Below are 26,468 nucleotides of genomic sequence, written 5' to 3'. Positions count from 1 at the left end.
ATTGGTTCAAGGGATTTATAGCACTTTTAAAGACAAATTCATGATAAAATCAACAAAAAGCATTACAATTTCACAGGTTCATTTATTTGCAAATTCAGCAAAACAAAGTAAATGTTAAGTAAAGGCAAAACAAACAGAGTTCTGTTTTTTGGGAACAAAATTTACCATTAAGAATGAAGAGAAAATTGACATGTTTAATTGCAAATTTATCGATCTTTATGCTGTCTGTTGAATTCGGAAATGAAAAGAAAACCACGATTCAGACCAAACTAAAGCACGTGTCGTAGCTTCAAACTTTGATGGGATGAGGGAATGGCCGGTCTTCCACACCAGCAAGGGTGTTCGCGAATGAAATATCCAACATCTTTTGAAAGGTTTCTTTGATGTCTGTACCAGAGTGCGGTGTGATTATGACGTTGTTCAAGTGCAGTAGGGGATGATCTCTGTGGGAAGAGAAAAGAGCACCATGTGAACCTGTTTGCTTCCTGATATATGTATCCAAGACTCAATACCTTTCATAATGCTCATTGTAATCACAAATGAAAATGTTTGTGCACGTGAGAGGGTATGCCTGTGAGAGCTTGACAAGTGTACGCCTGTGACTGTTGTGGAATAACTTTCCTAATATTAATTGTATTGTATTTGCAGATATTATTTTTGGCAAAGGTGTCAGGCACAGAAATTGCAAGAAAATCTAAAGAAATGTGTGGCATACGTGTGTATAACTGAAGATAATAATGAGTTCCCTTACAAGGGATTTAAATGTAGGAGGTTGTAGTGTCTTCTCTTTTTCATCAAGCATAATTGCATGCACAATTAATTCATAATTTTTCACGATGAGGAAGTTGCTCAGTCTGAATTAATTTAGCTTGAGCTCATCACTTTCTCATCAAAACAGGTCTACGCACTCAACATACAACACATGGATGATTTGTTCTTATCACTGGGCGTGGTTTAGTAGGAAGGACCAACCAATCAACTTTCAGTATTTTTCCATAAACCTGTGGTAATTTTGTTTAAAAGGAAGATTTGGACATTTCCAGGGAGCAGCACCAATGGGGGATCTTCACCTGGTGAGGCACACAGCGTTGGGACAGTCATCCTAAGGTTCCTTACTATTTTCTTCCCTGGACTATCGGCGGACTCCTAAAATTATAACAAACGTATAAAGATGTCGTAATGTTTTAAAACTAAGATGTATCATTTAAATGTCAGAAGAAAGCTGATACTAAAAATATTCTAGACTTTAAAAGTAAAAAGACAACTGGTGTGTGTTCCAGGCAAAGTGAAGGGGAGTCATTTGAGTCTCTGTTCTGTGTGTCAGAGACTGCATGTTTGATCAACACTGTGAAGGTGATTGTTAATGTGCAGAAGAAATTTTGAAGTTATGCTTTGTCTCTACTGGGAAGTCCAGTTTCCACAACCGAGCACACATGCACACATACTCCCTTAATGACAGGAATTCTTACCTTAAATGGGATAAATTGGGATAAATCGAGGGTCATGTCCCATGATCCCAACGCTAACTTCTGAGATGCCTTTTTCTATCCCTTTCTCTCCAACATCCCTATTCTCTGTTTTCTTCATGACCCATATATCTCTATCTCTATCTCTATATCTATTTATTTATCTGTCTCTGTCTCTCCCCCCCCCCCCTCTCCATGACCCACGAAAAACATTTCATCTATTCTTGTACTCCAAAATGTGCCTTCACAGCAACTGTGAAAATATTCCATACAAAGCCCACTAACCAAAGTAGGTAAAGCCTTCTGCCACCCTCCCAACTCACTGCTCTACAATTGGATAGGTCAAAGTGAATAGTTTTCAAAAAAAGGGCATTTTGGCCCACTCACCTTGGTAGAGGTTCAGGGTAAGTGACATCCAGAGCAGCTGCACGAATCCAGCCCTCAGACAAAGCAGTCACCATGGCATCCTGATCAATTACCAAGCCTGTTGAAGATATCAAGAAGAATATGAACAAATAATAACCTGATATGTATATGTGGGAAAAGTTGCACGCCCAGACCAGGAATCGAACCCAGGTCATCTGTCGAACCATACCACGGCTCACGAGATGACCTTGGTTCAATTCCCAGTCTGGGCGTGTAATTCTTCCACATATACATATTATGTTTGTTTACCTGTTCATTTGTAATCGAAATAATAATCTGGTCAGCGAGCAAATGCAACCAATAAGCAGGGGATGGGAAGAAAAGAAAAAAAAAACAACTCGTGAGTGACTTTTTCATTTAAATTTAAAGATTGGTCAGGAATGTTATTTTTTTTTTAAATAAAACAAGTTGATTGCTCATTTGCAACTTTATTTTTACCCCTCAGCCCGAATTGGGCTAAGGGGTATTGTCATCACAGGCGTTGTCCGGGCATCCGTCCGGGCGTCTGTCAACTTTTGGTTTCCGTCAATTTCGCAGAGAACGCCTTGTCTGATTAAATCCATTTTTGCAGTGTGTGTTGGGGCTGGGTAAAGGGAGGTTCCTTTCGATAATCAGTGCGATGCGATATCCAATATGGCGGCTTGGGCAGCCATCTTGAATTTGGTTTCCGGACAATAACTTGAGAACGGCTTGACTTATTGATTTCATTTTTGTGTGAGATAATGGGGGTGTTTAGAGGAAGGTTCCTTTTGATATTCAGCGCAATCCGATATCCAATATGGCAGCTGGAGGAGCCATCTTGAATTTGGTTTCCGGACAATAACTTTAGAACGGCTTCACACATTGATTTTATTCTGGCGAGGTATAATGGGGTTGAGTAGAGGAAGGTTCCTTTCCAAAATGGGCACGATGCGATTTTCACTGTGGCCGCCACGGCAGCCATCTTGAAATTGGTTTCCATCAATTTCGAGGAGAACGCCTTGTCCGATTAAATCCATTTTTGCTGGGTGTGTTGGGGTTGAGTAGAGGATGGTTTCTGTCGAAAATGGGCATGCTGCGATTTTCAATGTGGCCACCATCTTGAAATTGGTTTGCGTCAAGGGGCTGAGGGGTTACGCCCGCTTTGCGGTGCTATTATTTTTTTTATTATGGAAAGAGCAAGCAGAAAGAAGATGGTGAAATATGTTTGCTTCTTGAATCAATTATATTGCATTTTAATCTCGGTTTCCTTGAGTAAAAATAATTTTTCTACAATGGCCGAGGCTCAGAGAGTAACTCAACGCCAAAAAGGCATCAGGTTTACAAACTACCAAAGGGTATTGGAGGGGAGCTCGGGGGTGTATTGACACACACAAAAAGAGAAAGATGGGATAATACAATGATGAGTGACAATAGCCAGGAACAGATTGGGGTATGGATGAGAACAAAGAGGAACAGACACATAAACGTTTACACAGAAACTTCTGACAGGTACAAGTCATAATAAAATGAAAGAAAACATGACAATTCTGGACTGTATCCTTATTGCTTGATGTAAATCGCTTGGTGTACAAATCCATGTGTGTCCTTCGATGAGGAACCGTGTTTCTCAAGTTAACCGTTTGCAAGTCATCCCCTAGTTAGTTGTATTTGATTAATGCAGTGTGTTTTTGAGTCAACTGTTTTCACTTTCATCACAATTTTCTTGAGTTCTTCCATTCCACAATAATCATGCTGCCATTTTGAGATTTTTTTTGACAGCTCTAGCCTTGTGGAGAAGCCAAATGACAGAGGGCAGCAGATTCACAGTCTGATGGAAGATCAAAAGGGAACAGGAAAACAATGACATCACGTATGAGTCAGGCAGGGTGGGGAGAGGGGTGTGGAGAGGATCAGCAGGAGTCGAAGATGGTAGGTTCAAGGTATGGGAGGGAGCATCAAGGAGCAGCACTCATGAAGCAATTTTCCTCACTGCGACAGCCAATGAGTGTGGCCCATTACAGGGTCAGGCATGGGGCCACAAAGCGGGCTGAAAACCAGCCCAAATATGGAGATCTGGCTCACTGCATCAGCCAGTGATCACGCCCCCTTGGCGCAATTCAATGGGTATGGTGGTGGCAACTTGTGTGTTTAAACAAAAACGCAGGCAGCGTGCACATGGGGAGTTGTTGCACTGGGCTGGCGCAAGGTGGTTAGTTATTGAGTCGGTGAATTCAGCAGGAATTCCAGTAGGTCCTCGGGAGAGTTTGCAAGTTCTCGAGAGAGGCGAAGGAAGTTCATTGAAATCAAGAACCAAGAACCACACTGCACCACTGCGAGCCCAAGTGACTCCAATAGCCCATATATAATGGAGAGCAAATCGTGCTGAACGACAGACACATATCACATGCGCGAGCATTGCCGCGCAAGACAGGTTCTTTGTCTTGTCGATCCTCTTTTGAGTTCCATATTCCCCGAGTGAATACAATAAGGTGTAACCATCTTATTGCCTTCCCCCATTTTCTCTGCAATAAATCCCTTGTTAATCGAGACCGGGAGGAGTGCGAGGGCAGAAAAGGTTGGTTATTTTGGGCTTAGACCTGGCCTAGTAGGGTTTTGCTCAAATGTGTCTTAATATTGAACTGCTGCATTGCAGTGCAGAGCTGTAGAAATGCTACTTCAAGTATATTTTTTTCCCCCTTTTCTGCCAATAATCCTTGGATCTATGTGATGTTTCATGGTGCAAAACAACTAGTGTCAGCAGCCTTACTGTCTTGGCATTTGGAATAGAATTACAGTATTGTATATTACTGGCTAGGTTTATCTATTATAATTACCGTATAAGTTGATACTTTTTTCCTTTGGAAGTGCGGACCTTGACTTGTATGCAGAATCGCCATATCAATGGTTTTCAACAATGAACTGCATAAATGAATAAATTGTATAAAGGAATTTTTGAAGGAATTTACGTGATTTCCCCAAAAATTGACTAAGCCGGCCATTTTGACACTTCCGGTCAGGTGATGGGCATGACCTCTGCAATTTAACATCCCTACCCTCGCCTAATGTTGTTACCCAAATTTGGTAGCATTCTAACTGGTAGGTCTGGAGAAGAAGATTTTTGAAGAAATTTACTAAGTCGGCCATTTTGATATACTTAAAGTCACGTGACTGGAATGAGCTTTGCAATCTCTCACCAGTCAGGAGAGGAAAGTTGCTGCCAAATTTCAGTCGTATTGGCCCAGTGGTTTGGCCAGAGAAGTCGAAATAGGAGAAGGATGGACGGCTGGATGGACGGTGCACGATGATGATACCTTTAATCTGGAATTTAAATTCCAGAGAAGCTAAAAATTCTGCACAGGCTTGGTTGCCTACAATTATGGATAGTATGGCTGCAAGAGATCTCCCAATGCCACCATCCACATTGCACGTGTGGTCACCCAATGGTTTGATGAGCATGATGATGTTATCTATATGTGAATCACATTCTCAGTCATCAGATCTGAACCCAACTGAATATTTACATGATATTCTGCAACGACACCTGAGATAGCGTTTTCCACTTCCATCAAACAGGTGTGAGTTGATAGACGTTTTCGTGAAAAAAATGGTGCCGCATCCCTCCTGCAGAATTCCAGACATTGATGGACTCTATTCCACAGCGCATCCAGGCTACAGTCACCACATATGTTGACCCAACACCCTAGTAAGTGGCTTTTTTGTTCACTACCTGGAGCTATGTAAAGGAAATACTTTGTCAACAAGAAATGTAGCTTGTTTTAAATACTGTACCCCTATATGATAACAAACATGTTGAAATACTATTTACTTTCCTAATTTATCCGAAAGGTCTTCCCACAAAGTAGTTCAAATAATATGCACAATACAGCTCATTGATATTCATGATCCTGGACCTGGAAGTACAAGTTGGCAGCTGATGATGTGTTGTGACACAGTCAGCAAGGAATTAATTCCTCTTTTGTTCTGACTGACTGATTGTTCACTACCACAGTTGATCTTGCTTCATCGGCTATTCCAAATAGACTTATCCATGAATGAATGAATGAATGAATGAAGGAAAGAAAAATGAGGAAATTAGTCAATTTGACTCTCATTCCACATCGACTTATACGCCAAAATATACAGCTGCTTATATTTGTGTAACCTCTGGCAATGTTGACAATGGTCGCACTGGGTTTCATGGCACGGAATTCCTGTTCAGCGATCATCTTGGTGCTGCTGCTGTTCAGATCCACACACACCACGAGGAAGTCTACCTTTGCCAACATGTCGAGCAAATATGGACAGAAGGTAGCCCCAACCTCCTGCTCCTCTTCCAATGGCCTAAAGGAATAATTTATGCAACAATTACTGATCAACAATTTGGTTTGGTGCGACAATTTTGCAACAATTTGGTCCGATTTATTCCTAGATGGAGATATATCGCTTAAATTATTGGGTTCACAATTGACAGTTCAAAGCAGTTTTACAGAAAACTGATCATGATAGTTACATGTCGGGGTGGGGGAGGTTGCGAGCAGGAAATTCAGATAGACCAGGCGATCATTTTTTTTTGTTGAAGAAAAATACAGTCATCAATGCTATTTATCAATTTTCTTGAGTGACCTTTAAAATCTACATGTACATTTTTCTCGAAATAGTTCGGAGCACATTTTCTAAAAAGTATTGCGGGCAGCATTGGCTTTTCATCAGTATCATTTACTGTATTGGTTGACCTGAGGGTATTAAGGAGGCAAATGATAATGTATCTGGACTGGTATCACATATTGACCTGACCAGGCAGGGCAAGTAGATTACTCCACTCCTCAAGGTCATAAATAAGCTAATTAGGTTTTGACGTACAATCCAATAATGACATGGTTAGTGTCCTAATGCTAGCTTGGTTTCCAAAGACAGAGAAAGACCGAGAGAAATTGAGAAAGAAGAGAGTGGAGGAAAAAAGAAAAGGAGAAAGAAAAATAGAGAAGAGAAAACTCAAGAAAAAAAAAAAGAGAAGAGAAAACAGCAGGGAACTTGAAGGGCACTCGGTAGAGTGCATACCTCCATCACGTAGTGCCTGATCCCCGAGAACATATCGGGACCATAACATTTTTCAAATATCGTGTTATATCTCGTTTTTGGCCCGATCAACGGTGAAGAATCACTTAAAAAATTAAATAATTCAAATATCCAGATTTGGAACGTCACCAAAATCGAATCAATTTGTCATGGTCACACACCCAACCTGTCCACTAAATTTCATCCGAATCCATCTGCAACTTTTTGAGATATCGTGCTTTATATTAATTTAGCCCTATCTCTCAATAGTGAAGAATCACTTTAAAAATTCTAGTAGCCAGATCCGGATCCGGATCTTCATCAAAATCGAATCAATTCTTCCTTGTCACACACCCAACCTGTCCACCAAATTTCATCTGTATCCGTCACAACTTTTTGAGATAGCCTGCACACAAACGAACAAACAAACAGAGAGGGATGAAAACATAACCTCCTTCACCTTCGGTGGCGGAGGTAGAAAGGGAGAACGAGAACTGCAATGGGTAAAGTGCATACCTCCTCAGGGTGAACGCTTTACTTTTTGTATCTCACTGATAGGTCGGATCTGAATCTGGACCGTAACCGAATTCTAATCGACTTGTTCTTGTCAACTACCCAAATATCCACCAATTTTTGTCGTAATCCATCCAAAACTTTTTGAAATATTCCTCGAAAAAAAACCATCGTTTTTGGCCTTTTCTCTCAATGGTGAAGAATCACTTTCAAACTTCTTGGATCCAGATCCACATCTTCACCAAAATCGAATCGATTCACCCTTGTCACACATCCAACCTTTGCACTAAGTTTCATCTGAATCCGTCCATACATTTTTTGTGATATCCTACTCACAGACAGGTAGACCAGTGAAAACAACCTCTGTCCACCTCCGGTGGTGGAGGTAAAAAGAAAAAAAGGGAGGAGGGGGGGGAAGTAAAAAATGAAGAAGAGAGAGGAAGAGAAGGAAATTGTACGATGTTCTTTCAGCTGCTACAGATGTTTAAATGGCTACCCACCATACCACATTAGTAAGTGTCGACACTTGCCTTCACCAGCAAGACTAGTCCTTCATTCTATTAATCGTTTTCATACCTTCTTTTTCGGTTGTGGTAAAGAATAGTCATATCAAAGCCACGTGCTCTCTTGGCCACAGCAAGACCAATGGTTCCCATCCCAAGGATGCCCATGACTGACCCTGTGACCTCCACAGGTTCCGTTATTACTGAATTTGTTGGCTCTGAATTCTTCACTTGTTGAACTTCTGCAATGAAAAGAGCAGTAGTACAGACCCATTAGACATTTGCAAAAACATTTTCGGAGCCAATTGTAATGATAATATAATAATAATGATGTTCATACAAAGATGGAAATACAAGAGAATGCAGAGGGATGGAGCTTGGAATACTGCACCTGCATGTTTGAAGATTGGAGTTCTCTCAGGAATCAAAGCTATTGCATTGAATTATAAGGAGCATAACAAAAGTCATGAACTCCAAAAAAGGAGGCGAAAAGAGTATCCCCCCACCAGCAAAGTTATGGCAACTGTCTTCTGGGATGCCGAGAAATGCATATTCGTTGATTTCCTGCCCAAAGAGGAAACCATCAACGCAGCTCGCTGTGTCCAGATGTTCAAGAAACTGAAACGTGCACTTCTGGAAAAGTGCTTGATGAAAAAAGCTGTTATCTTTCAACATGACAATGCTGGACCTCACACTGCACATCTAACTTTGGAAGAAATCTCAAAGAATGGCTGGGAAGTCCTCCCCCCCCCACCCCAACCTCCCTTCCCTCACCTACACCACCGTGCAGTCCAGACTTTACTCCCATCTGTTCGGACCATTGAAAGATCACACGAAAGGCTGGCACGATGAAAACGACGAGGCAGCCCAGATAGCTGTGCACAGCGAGCTGCAAAGTGTTGGAACGGACTTCGACTGTGGCGGGATTTTTGAGCTCGTTCCACGATGGCAGAAATGCATGGATTGTTCTTGAGATTTTGTCGAAAATTAATGTGGTATGTCCAGTTACGATTGACAACATCAATTTTCTTACATGCACCTAAATGTACAACAAACGTGCTCATGACTTTCGGTACGGCCCTCGTGTGTGTATATATATATATATATATATATTCCATATGCCAAATGGAAATGAATATGCAAAGGCTCCACAGTCTGACTAGACCAAGTGTAATGAGTAGTCGCATGATCCTGTACAACTTTAAATAAAACAAGGAAATGAGGCCATTTGGCCGATCGTTGTCATTGTTGCACTCCGATACAAATGATGCCCACTCCGAATCCCCACCCAAGACCAAGAGCGATGACTTTAATTGAATCCCTTAAAACCTATCCGTGCACCCTACAAGTATGACCATTATAAACACACAAACAATATTACACTTACTATTGTAATAATTTCCACACTACCATCATGTCTGTGGTTTCCATGCAGAGAATCAGCTTAACTATGACTTGTGATAACGATCCTCCTCTCTCCAACCACTACCACCACCCCCACCCCTATCCGGAGTGGAGCGATATGACATAGGGGTTGGGGCGGGGGCAGGGGAATATGAAATTTCTTTATTCTCTAAGACTTTCCAGTACACCTCTCCCCCACTCCCCTCTCCCCAGGTGCAATCAACAAGTTGAACTCATTGGTTTAGGAGCACAAGGAAGTCGACCAAAAAAGACACTTCACAAATTACATATAGAGGAGTGTGATTTTTGTTTTTTTTTGCCTAAAAACACCCATGAAAATGTCAAATTGCGAGTTATTTAATCGATTTCTACAAAGCACGACATTCAATTCAAGAAAAGTAGTGAAACACAAACCCCATTTTCATAACTATTTGATGAATAACAGGAATATGTAAACAGGGACAACACACAAACATCACCAGAAACGATGTTCCGAGCTGATGCGAGGAGGAGAGCCATTGCCATATCTGCCGTCGGGTTCGTTACGATCCCAGGGAGATTGCAGATCTTGACACCATAGCTTTGGATCAGAGTCAAATCCAAATGATCCACACCAGCACCAAATACACTGATAACCTTCAGGTTGGGAAGCAAATCTAGAATTTTTTTGTTGATGTATGTCTCTTGTGAAAAACTAAGTATCGCAACAATCTTTTCTCCTAATTCTTTCGAGTTCTTAATGAATTCCGAAAGCCAAACAATGTAGAAGTGATTCTGAAATTTCTCCAAGAATGTGTTCAAATGTAACTCCAAGTAAGGGCAAGGAGACAGCAATAGGTGCGGACGGTTGTCCATGTTTCCTTCAGAGAGACAATGCAGCGTTATTTTCTGGAATAAAAAAAAAGAATCAAAATGAGACTTCAAAGCTGCATTTAGTCAAACACACTCAACAACACTCTCATGGTTTTTGCTTCCAACGAAACACAAAACAATTTTTTTTAGTTTTTATGAGTGAGTCTTTCAAACTTATGAAATTGCTGGCACCCTGAACAAATTACAAATTCCTGCACTAACCTACAGGGGCATGTAACCATCAGCAGCACAGCTATGCCCTCAGCCAATGATGCTACCCCACAGCCTTATGCTGCATACGGAATAAAAGGAAGTTGTGGTCCTGCCGCAATGGATAAGAGCCACGCCAGAGCGGGGGGAGATTGAGGAGGGAAAGTGCCTTATCATGTGTATGCCCAAAGAAGTCTGATGATATTGCCAAACGAACAGAAAGTGTGAGAGTTCATCAACCGTGCTTCCAGGAGCCTTGTCTTCCATAGCTTTTCACTTGTGCTTAGATATTTGATTGTTGCTGAGAGTCTACTTGTGCTTGTAAAGGCCCAGTCACACCTTGACGTTTTAGCCAACGTATGCCGATTTTTGAAAAAATTTTCTAAAACGCTGGCACACGTTGAATACGTTATGGGTAAGTTTTGATAACATTGAGAGCACGCTGAAAAACACTGCCATACGTCGTTGTACGCTGGCTTTAAACGTTGTACTTTTCGGTTGTCCTCAAATTTTTGCATGCTTGAAATTTCACGACGTATGCTGGCGTATGACTCACACGTTCCGCTACGCTGGACACAAGTTGTATGCACAGTCTGCGATCGTTGACAGACGTCAACACATGCTACTTGTAAGTTAATCATAAGTTGAGACACGCCGAGGTAATGTTTAGCGTACCCGAAACTTATTTATAACCTATGATTAACGTGTTGTTGGCACGTTACGCGATCGTTGCCACACATCGACAGACGTTACTTTTAAGTTACTCATAGGCTGAAAGACGTCGGTATAATGGATCGTCCTTGCGTCAGCGTCCACGGCCACGGCCAGGACACTTATTTGCAGCATTCTTCAAGCTTTTCTTCGGCATGACGAGGATGTTCACACTTCGATGTCTAGCTTGGCTATGATTCCAATTGTCCATCGGCAGCGTCTATTTGAAATAGTCGAGTTTGAGCGTTTTAACACGTTCAGGAGAAACGCTTCAAATTTCCAAACCCCAGCGTCAAAAAACAAAGGCGAGTGACAGCAATTTAAATCGTTCATTGTAAACAATGAAAATAGCTGAGTGGTACCGTTTAAAAGTCGTTGAGTGTAAAAAAAAATCCAATTGTTGAGCGCAAGCGTCTACTTTCAATAGTGGAGATGCAGCCATTTAAATCGTTGAGTGGCAGCCTATGAATAGCAAACCCTACGTCACCGGCAAAGATAAACTGCCGCACGATATGGATAAGTTAGGCTATCCTTGGGCATAGTTTGTGAACGCCGGCTACACGATAATTATTCGTTGGTATACCATATCTATAAGTTGTCGAAGCGCTCTATGCACATTATTAGTTCATTGTGCATTTGTCCAACCCGTTATGAATAGACCTAAATCGTAAAAACAAGCCATAGCTCATTGTTGAAAAAGCCCCATAAAAAATTAGCTGCGAAGAACTTTGAACAATGGTGCAAAGATGTCTCCTACCCGTGGACACGCGGACGCAAGGAGGATCCATCATAACCCACACCCTCCCCCTCATACTCACCTACTACTGCCAACATGAACAAACTACTACTAATACTAATACTAATACTGATACTGATACTGGTACTGTTACTGCTGACATGGACATCGACTCAAAAAGGACTCGAAAATACTGTTGGGTTCCCCTTTTATGAACACCATTTTTATATACCAATTCCCAAAATCGCTGGGAGCACGTCTTTATATGGCAGTTGTAAGCTAGAAACACGTTAATTTTTTTTTTTTTTGTCGACCGGAAGACGTCATTGGAATACGTCTACATACGTCAATGTGTGTTGGGACTACGTAAAGAATTGGTTCAAAGCACGTCAAACATAAGTTAGAAATAAGCTTCGCGTAAAAAAGACATTACCGCGACATGTTTCGACTTATGAGTAGCTTATAAGTAGCCTTTGTGGACGTGTGTAAGCGTCCGCATATCGTATGTAAAACTTATCCCCATCGCATGCGGAACGTGGTGTCATACGCCAAGTACGTCGTAAAATTTTGAACATGTTTAAAATTTCTTGACGTACTCTACTTACTACGACGTATGATAGCGTACTTTAGCGTTCTACTCACGTATACCAAACTTACTCATACCGTATTTGACGTGCCCCAACATTTTAGACACATTTTTCTTCGGTCGGCATACGCTGGCAAGATCGCCAAGGTGTGACTGCGATGTTGACACTTCCATTTCTACGGCAGTTATGATTCGAATCGTTGTGCGTCAGCCTTTTAATAGGCTACGTCACGACATCGTCAGCGATGCGTGCAACGCGCTATGCATAAGTTAGACTATCGTTGGGCATAGGTTGTGTAGGCCGACAACAGGTTCAGCATTCGTTGGTATAAGTTATCTATAACACAACGAAACGTTCTGCGTCCGTTACTAATGCGTTATACATAAGACCAAGTCGCTATGAATACGTCCGAATCTTTAAAAAAAACATCAAAAGTAAGCCAGCGTTTTACATAAATTTTAATACGTTGCCATCGCTGGCTAAAACGTCAAGGTGTGACTGGGCCTTTAGCTCCACCACCAAAGGTGGACGGAGGCTGTGTTTTCACTCCTGTCTGTCTGTGAGCAGAATATCTCAAAATTTTATGGACGGATTCGGACGAGATTTGGTGGACAGGTTGGGTGTGTGATAACAACGAACTGATTAGATTTTGCTGAAGTTCTGGATCCGGACGCGAGAATTTTTTTTAAATCTTATGTGATTCTTCACCATTTAAAGGTGGGGCCAAAAACGATATATAGCATGATATTTCAAAAAGTTATGGATGGATTATGACAAAACTTGATGGATGAGTTGGGTCGGTGACAAGAAGAAGGCAATTCGATTTTGGTGTGTAGCAAGGCCTATCATTGGGATACTAAAAGGGAAATGTTCAACCTGGTGGAGGTATGCACTCAATCGTGGCGGATAACCACAAGATCAAGTCATCTCTGTTGTTTCATAACATGTTCTGAGCACAAAACCGAACATTTTTTAGGCCTGATTCACACGCGGGTATTTTGGACAACCCTAGGGTGTTTCTGCCATTGGTGTGGCATGAAACCATCTTGATTTGTGTTACTACAACGACCAAGGACGCATCGACTCAGAATATTTGTGGAAAATCGAAAATTATTCGCCATTTGAGTTAAATCATTTCACGATGTAACCTGGACACAGTACGGATATAATGGTCAACTTCTGGGTGTGACGTCATGGCTAAGCATGACGAAGAAGAAGAGTAAGACCTTTAACCGCAAATTTACCTACTTTATAAATTGGAGACAATCGGTTGGTTGAATTCAGTGACCTGAAATATAAATCCTCTTCAAATTTTAAGACAATCGGGTGAAAATTGAAGATTTTAGAAATCCCACCTAAGTTGTTGACCTTTGGCCTATGTTGACCTTTTGACCTCAAAAACAATAGGCTTCTTCCTTATGACAAACTCTACCACTTGGTGAAGTTTCGTGAAGATCAGTTTAAAATTGTGACCTGTAGGCGACAAACAAAATAACAAAATTGACTAATAATAAAAATCTTTGATTTTGCAAGTAACAAACAAACAGAGAGGGTGAAAACACAACGTCCTCACCTTCGGTGGCGGAGGTAATAATATTTTAATAGATATATACACTCATGGAAGACCTAACCAACGGCTGTGAGGCAGACATGCTGACAAGTAGCAAGACCAAGCAGACGTGGAATAGGCAAGACCAAGCAGATGTGGAATTGGCAAGACCAAGCAGATGTAGGATTGGCAAGACCAAGCAGATGTAGGATTGGTGAAATCAAGCAGACGTGTGGCAAGACCAAACAGGCATTAGCAAGACCAAACAGACATGGGATTGGCAAGACCAAGTAGACATAAGCAAGACCAAGCAGATGTGGGATTGGCAAGATCAAGCAGATGTGGGATTGGCGAGATCAAACAGGCGTGGGATTGGCGAGACCAAGTAGACATAAGCAAGACCAAGCAGATGTGGGATTGGCAAGACCAAGCAGGCAGCAAGACCAAGCAGACGTGGATTGGCGAGACCAAACAGACATTAGCAAGACCAAGCAGACATGGGATTGGCAAGACCAAGTAGACATAAGCAAGACCAAGCAGATGTGGGATTGGCAAGACCAAGCAGATGTTGGATTGGCAAGACCTAGCAGATGTTGGATTGGCAAGACCAAGCAGATGTTGGATTGGCAAGACCAAGCAGATGTAGGATTGGCAAGACCAAGCAGGTGTTGGATTGGCAAGACCAAGCAGATGTAGGATTGGCAAGACCAAGCAGATGTGGGATTGGCAAGACCAAGTAGACATAAGCAAGACCAAGCAGATGTGGGATTGGCGAGACAAAGCAGACGTGGATTGGCGAGACCAAACAGACATTAGCAAGACCAAGCAGACATAGGATTGGCAAGACCAAGTCGACATAAGCAAGACCAAGCAGATGTGGCATTGGCAAGACCAAACAGGCAGCAAGACCAAGTAGACATAAACAAGACCAAACATATGTGGGATTGGCAACACCAAGTAGACATAAACAAGACCAAACATGTGGGATTGGCAACGCCAAGTAGACATAAACAAGACCAAACAGATATGGGATTGGCGAGACCAAATAGACATTAGCAAGACCAAGCAGACATGGGATTGGCAAGACCAAGTCGACATTAGCAAGACCAAGCAGACGTTAGAAAGAGCAATCAGATGTGGGGTTGGCAAGAGATAAAGAAAGACCAGAGATTAACCTGAATGTGCATGGGAATTGATCCTTATGACGATGGGTTCATTCTCGCGCCTCCATGCAGACGCAGCTTAATGCCATGTGGACATGTTCAACTGGAAGTCGATACACAAACCCAATCGCAATAACAACGATCATTAAACGACGTGGAGTTGTTACAGCAAACACAAACGTGCAGGTCAAAGGTAGAAGGACCCATCCCCATCCCCATCCCCACCCCCCAACTCCCAAAGTACCGCCCACAGCCTCAATCCGGAACACCTCTCCTCCCCACACTCAGGGCCATGATGTACTGTATATATTATGGAAAGGCCGAATCACAGCTCCTCTTCGTTTTTACATTTGTATATGTGTTTTTTATATATGGCTTTATTCTTGCATTGGTTAACGATGTCCAAAAAAAGGATTCATAAAATTCAAGCTACCGTCATGGGTAAATGATATTGTGTCGGGTCATGGTAGGAAGAAGTTGGTTGTGGTACACTTTGGTGTGAATGATGTAGGGAAAGTTTACTGAGAGGTTTTGAAAAATAGATACTGGATATTGGGAAAGCTTGAAAATAGATACTGGATATTGGGAAAGCAGTTGACAGTTAAGGGTTGTGAGGTCATGTTTTCTGGGATTCTCCCAAGATTAGGAAACGACATAGAAATTATGAGCAGAACAATAGACGTCAACCAATGGCTGGAAGAATGGTGTAGGGAGGAAGGTTTTACATTTAAGAAGCAGTGGGAATCATTTCCAACAAAGAATCAATCAACAAATCGTCTCTGCTGACAGCCTCGAGTTTGGCTTGCAGCTCAGCCCCCATTTTGTCCTGACTGTCGCCAATAGCCCTCATCTCAGCCTGACCAGCCTCCATGTCTCCTGCCAGCATATCTTGACCAGCTTTCAGCTTTGCCATCAGCTCGGGGCTGTTCCCCCACTGCTGTGGTGACACTGGCATGATGTTTATGGAGGTCTCCGTGCTAACTGTGGGGTCAAGCCTACTGGAGGGTGGTGGTGATTCCACCATGCTGTACTCTCAAAAGGTCCGTGGCGCCAATGGCTCAACTGACATTGAGCTCGTCACAGCGGGAGGTTAAAATCCCGCAATGTTCTGAACGGCTTATCTCCTGTGGAGATGTTCTGAATTAATGGCTGATTTGCACACACGAGAACTGAGAAGACGCATGAGAACCTTACTCTTTTAAAATAAATGGGTTTATTCCCGAACCCAAAAAACAAGAACCAGTGCATGGTGATCGCGAGGAAACGGCGGCGGGTTGGGATGGGAGGCAGCTGCCCGATTCGAATCCTGCAGGTCGTGTCAAAGCGACCGCAACAGTTGACTCATTTGACACCTCTGTTGGATCTGCATCTGACTACTATGTTACTGTGCAGATTGGAAATCTCAAAGCAGCCCAGTGCTGTGCCAATCGGCATCGCATGACTGGTTTGAATCTTAGGCTGAGCAATGTAAAACACGTGGCATGGTCTTACTAGCGGTGTGGAGACGGCAATCATTTATTCCTCATCAACTATCAAGTGAAACAAAACTATCAAGTGAAGCAGCAGCCACAAACAGGACATATATATATATATATATATATATATATATATATATATATATATATATATATATATATATATATATAGTTGTATACATTGCCGAGGCTCGTATGAGAGCGAACACACAACACACTGCAAGGGGGGGGGGGGTGGCATGAGACAAGAGGGGCGGGAGAGGGAAGGACAAAACAGTGGGGAACAGAGACATTAGGAGATCTGTGGAAGGGAGAGGGATGGGGTGGGGAACATGGGGTATACAAGACGGACATTACAGGGACTTTCAGGAAGGAAAGCAGGGAATTTGAAGGAGGTGGCTTTGGGGTGGATTAACGGGAGTAGAGAAGATCGAGGTTTTGGATTGGGGAAGATAAAAGGTGTTGGTGAACAGCTGTTTTGAAGGCCTGGAGGGAAAAATGGGATTGTAGTGTATTTAATAAAGAAATGATGATGATGGCATGGTGGGGAAGAACAAAAGAAGCAATCACAATCGTCAATAATAAAGCAAACGCCTTTACCCACTAACCCAATACGTGCCCACGAACGAACGAACAGACAGGAACCTTAATTATATTATTTAATGTCTTAAGACTTCATGCAAACACAATAGAAAGATTATGGGTTTTGATGAGACTGAAAGAGATGGTCAGGCAAACCCAGCAAGTTAATTTGACTGGAAGGTCTTGACTACAGGAACGACTTTGAGAAAGAGAGGAAGAGAGAGTTTTGACTGTGAATGGATGAGGTGTGCCTTAACTTGGTGAAGGGTGACTTGGCTAATGGGAGCTCTGTCCCAGCGCAGCCCTCGAGTCGGTGTCTCCCAAGTTGTCCCACTTCTTTTTGCCCTCACCCTTTATGAGATCAGCCACCCATGTTACCAATGATGCTCCACACCCTTCCCCTTTCACTCACCATTGACCTACATTCGGCACGTTAGGCAGAATGACCCCTCTGTGACCTCTCACTTCGAGTCTTGGTATGTATATTGACATAAGATCCCTTCGTGTAATCACACCTTACCTTAATTGGTTGTGAAAATGTGTACAACACTTACTTTCATTGTAGTTTATAATTTTGTGATACCAGCAAAAGGTTGAATATTTTGGGGCAACATTGATCACATTTTGGAGAAACTGAACAGTGTTCAATGTTGCACTATAATACATTTTATGTTGCTTGTACATAAAAGGGTGATTTGAAACTTGCTTAAAGTATGCTCACAGGATACATAATTAAACGATAACCAAGTGAATATATTTTTCGGTGAAAACAGCTTGCCCAGAAAGATGGTTCAAGCATACAAATGGCTTTCCAAGTATGCAAGCTACTCCGAAGACCAGCTTATAAAGCCACGAGGGCAGTAAAATCTGGTGATCTCAGCTTCAGGAAAGTGAGCAAGAAATACAACATCTCATTGTGGACATTGCGACACAAAAAGAATGACAAACACCACAGCAAACATGGTCATCCAACAGTACTCGTGAGCAGGACGAAGCAGTGCACTCGTGGAGCATGTGAAAGCTGTTTCAGCATGGGCGGTTTCCCTTTGACATGAATGACTTATGTATATGTTTGTTTGTTCATACTTATCGAAAGCTGATCGAACTGTGCTGAAGTTCTCCAATACTTTCTCCAGACGAGGCACATGCATTAGTTTGTTAAGCCACAGTTACAAGGATTGGTGTTTGATCAAGTGTGGTCAATAAACCCTGTAACGAGGAAAGTTTTAAAGTTACAAGATTGGTACACTATTCGAAGTAGCACAAACAATGGGTAGCAATGAACACAAGAAAAACTATAATGGCACTCGGTAGAGTGCATACCTCCACCAGGCTGAACAGTTTACGTTTTGTATCCCACTGATAGACCTGATCTGGATCTGGACCATTCATCCTTGTCACATACCAAAATCTAATCGGCTTCTTCTTGTCACCTACCTGACTCTTCCACCGACAGTGGCCTGCAAAAATATTCACCCCCCTACCAATAATGCCGCATTTACATGAATTACGAATTATTTAGTAACAATTAGTCATGGTCCAACTTAGACACTAGGCGTTTACTTGTGAATCTAGGTCAAAGGTCAAGGTCATCAAAAAACCGAAATTCTTATTTTCGCAATAACGTCCGCAAAAATGGTCGTATCGACTTCAAACCAAATCCAAAATGTGCATCTTCCAATTCTGCATCCAACCATATGTCTCATTGGGGTGTCATACCAACACCCTTCTTCGCGGTCGGGCGTCGAATGTCGCGGGGGGGGGGGGGTGGGTCAGGTCAAAAATTTCAAATTGCGATAAAAACGTCATTTCTATCCCGATTGACTTTCAATTTGGCATGTGGTATCTTGGTATGAGTGTTCTATTATAGGCCAAAAATGATGAAATTTGGTTCAGCCACTTCCAGTTACCATGGCAACAAAGTTCCCTAATGATAAACAAATGCAAATTTTCAGATTTTAAAAAAGTTTGACTGCAGTGCAAATCCAGGGGGGTTTCCTGGTTGCCCGGAACCCCCCCTGCCCCCTTCCTAACAAAAAAATATTTACCATGACAGTGGCAAACCCAGGGGTTCCCTGGTCACCCAGAACTCCTCCCACGAAAGTGTGCCACAAAAAAAGGCCAGAAGCCTCAGAAAAACTGTATCAATACAGTACCTAATAATCAATAAACCACTAACAGCTCACATTAATTTATTTGGAAAATTTATAATTTTCTGTTATTTGGAAACCCCCCTACCCAATTCCTGGATTTACCCCTGGACAACGTCCACAATTGTGCAGATTTGTTCACAAATATTTGCATCCATGTAGGCAACGGCACTGGCTATTGATGTGTTAAGTTTGGCTGACCTTCAATCAAGGTCAAGGTCAACTATAAACTGTGAATCGTTTTTTTTTTTTGTCATAACGTACTCAACAAAGCAAATCTGGTGACCTTGAAAGATCAAACTCCAGGTTTTTGTTTTTTTTCAGAGATCATGGAGATATGACAAAGTTATTCTGGCAATTCCTTGCTCAATGAGCAATTTCATTTGTTGGGTAGTCGATCTATCTACCCTTATTGTCAGGTTTTCCGTCGTTATGTTGGGTAGTCGATCTTCTTCTTCTTCTTCTTCTGGCTGCTCCCTTTAGGGGTTGCCACAGCGGATCATCCGTGTGATCCGCATCATGATTTGGCACAGGTTTTACGTTGGGTAGTCGATCTATCTACCCTTATTGTCAGGTTTTCTGTCGTTATGTATGTTGGGTAGTCGATCTATCTACCCTTATTGTCAGGTTTTCCGTCGTTATGTTGGGTAGTCGATCTTCTTCTTCTTCTTCTTCTTCTTCTTCTTCTTCTTCTTCTTCTTCTTCTTCTTCTTCTTCTTCTTCTTCTTCTTCTTCTTCTTCTTCCTCCCTTTAGGGGTTGCCACAGCGGATCATCCGTGTGATCCGCATCATGATTTGGCACAGGTTTTACGTTGGGTAGTCAATCTATCTACCCTTATTGTCAGGTTTTCTGTTGTTATGTTTGTTGGGTTGTCGATCTATCTACCCTTATTGTCAGGTTTTCCGTCGTTATGTTGGGTAGTCGATCTTCTTCTTCTTCTTCTTCTTCTTCTTCTTCTTCATCTTCTTCTTCTTCTTCTTCTTCTTCTTCTGGCTGCTCCCTTTAGGGGTTGCCACAGCGGATCATCCGTGTGATCCGCATCATGATTTGGCACAGGTTTTACGTTGGGTAGTCGATCTATCTACCCTTATTGTCAGGTTTTCTGTCGTTATGTATGTTGGGTAGTCGATCTATCTACCCTTATTGTCAGGTTTTCCGTCGTTATGTTGGGTAGTCGATCTTCTTCTTCTTCTTCTTCTTCTTCTTCTTCTTATTCTTCTTCTTCTTCCTCCCTTTAGGGGTTGCCACAGCGGATCATCCGTGTGATCCGCATCATGATTTGGCACAGGTTTTACGTTGGGTAGTCAATCTATCTACCCTTATTGTCAGGTTTTCTGTTGTTATGTTTGTTGGGTTGTCGATCTATCTACCCTTATTGTCAGGTTTTCCGTCGTTATGTTTGTTGGGTTGTCGATCTATCTACCCTTATTGTCAGGTTTTCCGTCGTTATGTTGGGTAGTCGATCTATCTACCGTTATTGTCAGGTTTTCTGTCGTTATGTTTGTTGGGTTGTCGATCTATCTACCCTTATTGTCAGGTTTTCCGTCGTTATGTTTGTTGGGTTGTCGATCTATCTACCCTTATTGTCAGGTTTTCCGTCGTTATGTTGGGTAGTCGATCTATCTACCGTTATTGTCAGGTTTTCTGTCGTTATGTTTGTTGGGTTGTCGATCTATCTACCCTTATTGTCAGGTTTTCTGTCGTTATGTTGGGTAGTCGATCTATCTACCCTTATTTCAGGTTTTCCGTCGTTATGTCTGTCTGTCTATCTGTCTGTTTGTCTGTCCAGGCCAGTACTCCGTTAATCGAAGGCCGATTTTGATGAAACTCTGGTGGTAAGTTCATACCATGACATAGTTGTGCGCGTTTGAGAACCTTGCTATGGACCCCTCGGTTGCCGAGCAACGGGCCTTTGAAATTTTCAAAAAAATCTAAAAAAATAAAAATATCGACATTCAAAAATCAAACTATGATGGTTTGTGGGCAACACATTCAGCCTCCTTGACAAAAAAATTCAGCCCGCTCCCATGAAAATTGTCGGAGAAGATAGACTTTGAATGAACCCTGGTCCAAAAAAATTATAAAACGAAGTTCGTTAAATCTCAGAGACTATGAGTTAGACATACATGAAACTGGTATGGTAGGTTCATGGTATGTCCGAGTTATGTGTGAGAAAGAACCGTTGCTATGGACGCTTTTGTTGGCTAGTAACGGCTGAAAAAGGACTAAATTCGACTTGATCGACTACCCATGTCCGCCTACCGGCTTGTTGGGTAGTCGATCGAGTCGAAAAAAAAATTGAGATTTTTTCTCCCCTTATTATCAGTATTTAAAATGGCGATTTCAGGTAATACAATGGCGAATTCGATGAAACTTGGTTGGTCGGTTCATACCATTTCCTAGTTGTGTGCAAATGAGAACCGTTGCTATGGACACCACCGTTGCCTAGCAACGGGACTTTGAAATTTTAGAAAATTCATTTAAAAATTATTTTTTCGAAAATCAAAAATCGGGCCACGGGTGACTGTGGGCAGTACATTCAGCCATATTGCCAAAAATTTCCAGCCGGATCCTATGAAAACTGTCGGAGAAGATGGACTCTGAATGAACCCTGGTCGAAAACAATAAAAAAACGAAGTTCGTTATATCTCAGAGACTATGAGTCAGATATACATGAAACTGGTATGGTAGGTTCATGGTATGCCCTAGTTATGTGTGAGAAAGAACCGTTGCTATGGACCCCTCCGTTGCCTAGCAACGGCCGAAAAACCTCTAAATGTGGGGGTATTTTAACGAAAAAACAATCTGCAGCATTAACCCTTGAAGCTATAATCATGAATTTTCTTGTGCTTAATCCTCAGGTCATTCCCCATCGAACGGGCCCATTGCATCAGGTTATATTGGGTAGTCGACTACCCATGTCCGCCGACTGGCTTGTCTCTTTGTCTGTCTGTCTGTGTGCAGGATATATCAAAACGTGGTGGATAGATCCAGATGAAACTTGGTGGACACGTTGGCTGTGTGACAAGGAAGAACTGGTTCAATTATGGTCATGATATGAATCCAGATCTGGATACGAGAGTTATTTAATTTTATTATCTTGCCAAAACGAAGTTTTTGCAAGATATGTTAGTCAGCTTGTATGTTTTTTTTTGTTTGTTTGTTTGTTGGTCTGTAATCACGTGTAAAAAATTCTGCAGAGCAGAGTTATCATTGGAAATTTTTGTAACTTTGCATATCAGAGGCCTATAGAGGTCCCTTTCAGTGCACAAAATTTTGAAAGTCAAGGTCAATGGTCAAGGTCACTTTGTCGCAAATCAGGGTAGTCGACGAAACCCTTATTTTTTGAGTAATTTTGATCGGATCGTCTTCAAACTTCATGGGAATATAGTTCATGGTCTGGCGCTCAGCTGATTAATTTTGGTGGCGATTGGCCTTGACCTTCATGGTTAGCGCCTGAGGTCAAACATATTTGACCCCAAGGTCAAATTTTCAAGTTTTAGGAACCATATCGTGTAGTACCTCAAATTGAACACCTCGATGAGTGCTTTCTAGATATGTCAAGCTTGAGACATTATAACGTCATTTGGTGACGTGATGAGGCAAACGCATATTTTTCATGGTTACTCTGTAGAACGATTCTCATCGGAATCTCTCGTAGGCAGATATTCCTCAAGGAGTCCCTCCTGGTGGATAGCAGCTCTGTTCACCTCAGTGTGACTTTAAAGTAGTCACACGTGGTCACCTTTTGGCAAGATACGGGTCACCCTGTGGGTGACATTGTTTTTTTTATTTTATGGTGATTCTTCATCATTGAGAGATAGGGCCAAACACGATGTATAGCTATAGCATGATATTTCAAAAATGTATTGGGGCCCAATCTGTTCTCGTGGATGAAGCATGACGTCACGGAGGCACGTGCTCCACCGAGAGCCCTTCTCGGTGTCCCTGTTTTTGTAATGGCCCATTATTATTATTATCGGTGTTGCTGTATCACATTGAACCAAATAGAATCGTGATGATTAAGTTTTATTATCATGAACGGTTAAAGCTGCAGCAGCTGTTCCCCGCACGTTGCTTGTCATAAACTCGTGAGAGTTAAGCAATAATATTATTTTAAAACCAAATCTTCAAGTGAGTCACGGGTCGCCTGACAGTGCTTCCCACATCGTGCGCGCATTCTCGGCTCGTACAGCGCGCGTTCTCGGCTCGTACAGTGCGCGTTCTCGGCTCTACAGTGCGCGTTCTCGGCTCTACAGTGCGCGTTCTCGGCTCGTACAGTGCGCGTTCTCGGCTCGTACAGTGCGCGTTCTCGGCTCGTACAGTGCGCGTTCTCGGCTCGTACAGTGCGCGTTCTCGGCTCTACAGTGCGCGTTATCGGCTCTACAGTGCGCGTTCTCGGCTCTACAGTGCGCGTTCTCGGCTCGTACAGTACGCGTTCTCGGCTCGTACAGTGCGTGTTCTCGGCTCGTACCGTGCACGTTCTCGGCTCGTACAGTGCGCGTTCTCGGCTCGTACAGTGCGCGTTCTCGGCTCGTACAGTGCACGTTCTCGACTCGTACAGTGCGCGTTCTCGGCTCGTACAGTGCGCGTTCTCGGCTCGTACAGCGCGCGTTCTCGGCTTGTACAGTGCGCGTCCTTGGTTTGTATAAGGCACAGCAGCGCCGTGTTTGGGTTCTTCTTCTTTCCAACTACACACCCACACGACTCTCCGTCCCTCGTGCATTGCACTCCTTGTCCGTGTCGGTCCCTCCATGCGTCGCTCTCTCATCTTCTGTGCGACGGCGTCGCTGCTGCTCGTAGTCGCGGCGGTCTTGCTGCTGGGACTTGGCGTGTTTCACCGGGTACTTCGGTCCAAAATCTCCCAGGTATGCTCACATTCACCGCACTTGTCCTCATCTTGATTTGTGTTTTTACACTGATCTATGTCTTATGTGCACATGAATCACCTGCAGGACAAAGACATCAGCAGACACTGTTGTGGTTTTTTTTTTTTTAAAACAGGAATGGCATGGACTGTTTTATTGTAAACAATGGACAAACGGATTTGGTCCATTGGGAGGATGGAATGTGAACTTTGGGTTCCTCATTACACGAGTCAGAGGTTTCGATGGGAACAGGAACTTGCCAAATGCTATATATTACACCATTCAGTTTTGTTATCCTGAATTGATATATACTTACTGGAAGGTGTACGGTATGATCATGGTATTATGTACAATCACATTGTAATCGCATGTCCGTCGATCGTTCTTGAGAAGTAAGGTCGAGAAGTTGGTACCTGTATAAACTTCAAGCTTGTACCTGTTTATGCGTTTGAGCCTTGGGAGTAACTGCTGAAATCTGTCTCTCCGGGTTCTTTCGGACGTCTTTGTTTTTCACACCTCTTTTTACTTTTTCACATTTCTCTTTATTCATTCTTATTCTTGCTTTTTCTTTTATGTCATCTCTTTTACTCTTTATTTCTCTTTCTTTGTCTATCTGTCTCGGGAGAAGTGAATTCTTGCAGAAAGTTTTCTGTTCGGCCCACTTTGGCTGCACCTGGATGGGTTTGGGGGTAGAGGAGCAGCGGCTGAAACTCGAGTCCTCTCCAGGTTCCTCCTGATGACTCACTCTTTGCTCTTTGTTTGTTTGGGTTCCCTCTGATTATTCCATTGCAGGACTGTACCTGTTTGGTCATCCATTTGATTTTAGAGCAGTTGCTTTTTGTAGGGAACTACATTCCTGTAATATTCACCGTGATGTCTCAGACTGTAGCTGTTCTGCCTTTTTGTCTTCTATAGAGGGGATAACCATCAACATGAGCAACCGTTTGTTCCCTAAACTCCTTCAGGTGTTTCTTTAAATACTTTCCATTTTCCTTGCAAGTGGCATTTTGATTGTGTCCTCCACACGGTCCAAGAATCAAGCATGTCTTCACAATCTCATGGAGTGTTGGCTCGATTTCAGGGTCAGGTAGTTCAGCACAAACTTCTCTAACGATTACATTGGGATCTATAATATAAAAGGGGCTCAGTCGCAGCATGCCTGCATTTGTCCGTTCCTACCTGCCTGTGTGCGTCCGTCCAGCTGTCAACAGATGTCCTATAGGGGATACCACAAAATCAAGCCCAATCTGCAGTATGATATAGTTGAGTAAGGTGAGGATGGATGGCCAGTTTCAATTTACATTAAACCAAAAACTCTTTCTCCTTCATCTTCTTCCTTGCTTTTAATAATAGTGAGTCACATTCAATCCTGTTTCTAATTTGATTAAACGAGAAGCACCCGCTCCTTACGGGAGCCATCAAGGGGGTCATGTTATTATATTTATGCCTATTTTACTCCAAGGGGTCCCAGGATTACACACCCAAAAAATGGTTGCGATCAGTTCAGCCGTTTTTGCGGTACCTGGGAACAGTCAGACAGATGGACAGACGGTAAATTATAGAAAGATGCTAGATATATTCAATACCTATAACTACAGCTTGCAACACACTGAGGGCATTGGACTATGATAAGCACAATGTTCTGACCAATCAGCACCTCACAATAATTAGTCAATCAGCACCCTACAATTATCATCAAATTGGGGGGAGGGGTGGGGGTGAGGACTTGTTATAAAATCTGTATTTGTTTGTTCCAGTTACTTTCTCTTGTCAATGGGTGGAGTATGCTGCCTGAAACGTTGAGGCCTACTTTCTTTTTGCTTTGGAGTTATTTTCTTTTTTAAAGTGTATGGAATATAAATAGCTCATTTAAGAGTTCATACATGGTGAAAACCCTAAACTTTTTAACTTAACATTGGGGAATGTTGGCCTTATGGTTTAGTATGAATTACCAATCTTGGGCATTGCAAAATGCATTTGTACTTGTATCGAAATGCTTCACTTTCTAATGGTGCCAAACATGCTGCCCTGGAGGCTGCTTATCTTGCACGTTAATCCTCAACCCAAGCCTGTGTGTACTCTGTAGTCTCAGTTGCCCTGGAGGCTGCTTATCTTGTATGTTGATCCTCAACCCAAACCTGTCTGCTGGTGAGTCTCAGGTGACCAGTACACTGCCATTCTCTTTGCATCTGATTTGTTTATGCCCACAAGGGGTTTTTTTGGAAGCATTTGGCAGTATTTATCATGCAAGTAAAG

General features: G+C 42.5%; 2 protein-coding genes across 6 annotated transcripts in view; one reads left to right on the top strand and one right to left on the bottom strand.

Annotated features, from left to right (window-relative positions):
• Positions 1 to 62: 62 nt before the first annotated feature.
• Positions 63 to 24,220, bottom strand: LOC147016627 (glyoxylate reductase/hydroxypyruvate reductase-like). Of its 5 annotated transcripts, none has more exons than XM_085845466.1 (7): positions 24,044 to 24,220; positions 13,780 to 13,897; positions 9,808 to 10,216; positions 7,998 to 8,166; positions 6,016 to 6,194; positions 1,854 to 1,950; positions 63 to 443 (listed from the first exon to the last, which is right to left on the bottom strand). In XM_085845466.1, the coding sequence occupies exons 3-7, from the start codon at positions 10,181 to 10,183 to the stop codon at positions 290 to 292; spliced, it is 975 nt and encodes a 324-aa protein (XP_085701592.1). In that variant the 5' UTR covers positions 10,184 to 10,216; positions 13,780 to 13,897; positions 24,044 to 24,220; the 3' UTR covers positions 63 to 289. The 5 variants fall into 5 exon arrangements, with proteins under 5 accessions (XP_085701592.1, XP_085701591.1, XP_085701590.1 ...); XM_085845465.1 differs by lacking the exon at positions 24,044 to 24,220 and adding an exon at positions 23,819 to 23,980; XM_085845464.1 differs by lacking the exon at positions 24,044 to 24,220 and adding an exon at positions 15,149 to 15,347.
• SCARB2 (scavenger receptor class B member 2) overlaps positions 23,939 to 26,468 on the top strand; it is a 79,617-nt gene continuing 77,087 nt past the window's right edge. The window contains exon 1 of the mRNA XM_085845461.1: positions 23,939 to 24,212. Within this exon, the coding sequence (XP_085701587.1) occupies positions 24,099 to 24,212 (114 nt within the window). The 5' untranslated portion in view covers positions 23,939 to 24,098. The remainder of the gene's footprint in view (positions 24,213 to 26,468) is intronic.

The sequence above is a fragment of the Eptatretus burgeri genome, chromosome 11 (genome assembly GCF_056783735.1).
Source record: "Eptatretus burgeri isolate ZD-2024b chromosome 11, Ebu_testis_v1, whole genome shotgun sequence".
Lineage (NCBI taxonomy): Eukaryota > Metazoa > Chordata > Myxini > Myxiniformes > Myxinidae > Eptatretus > Eptatretus burgeri.
The sequence above is the reverse complement of the archived record's forward strand: the minus strand, read 5'-3'. Positions and strand labels throughout refer to the sequence as shown.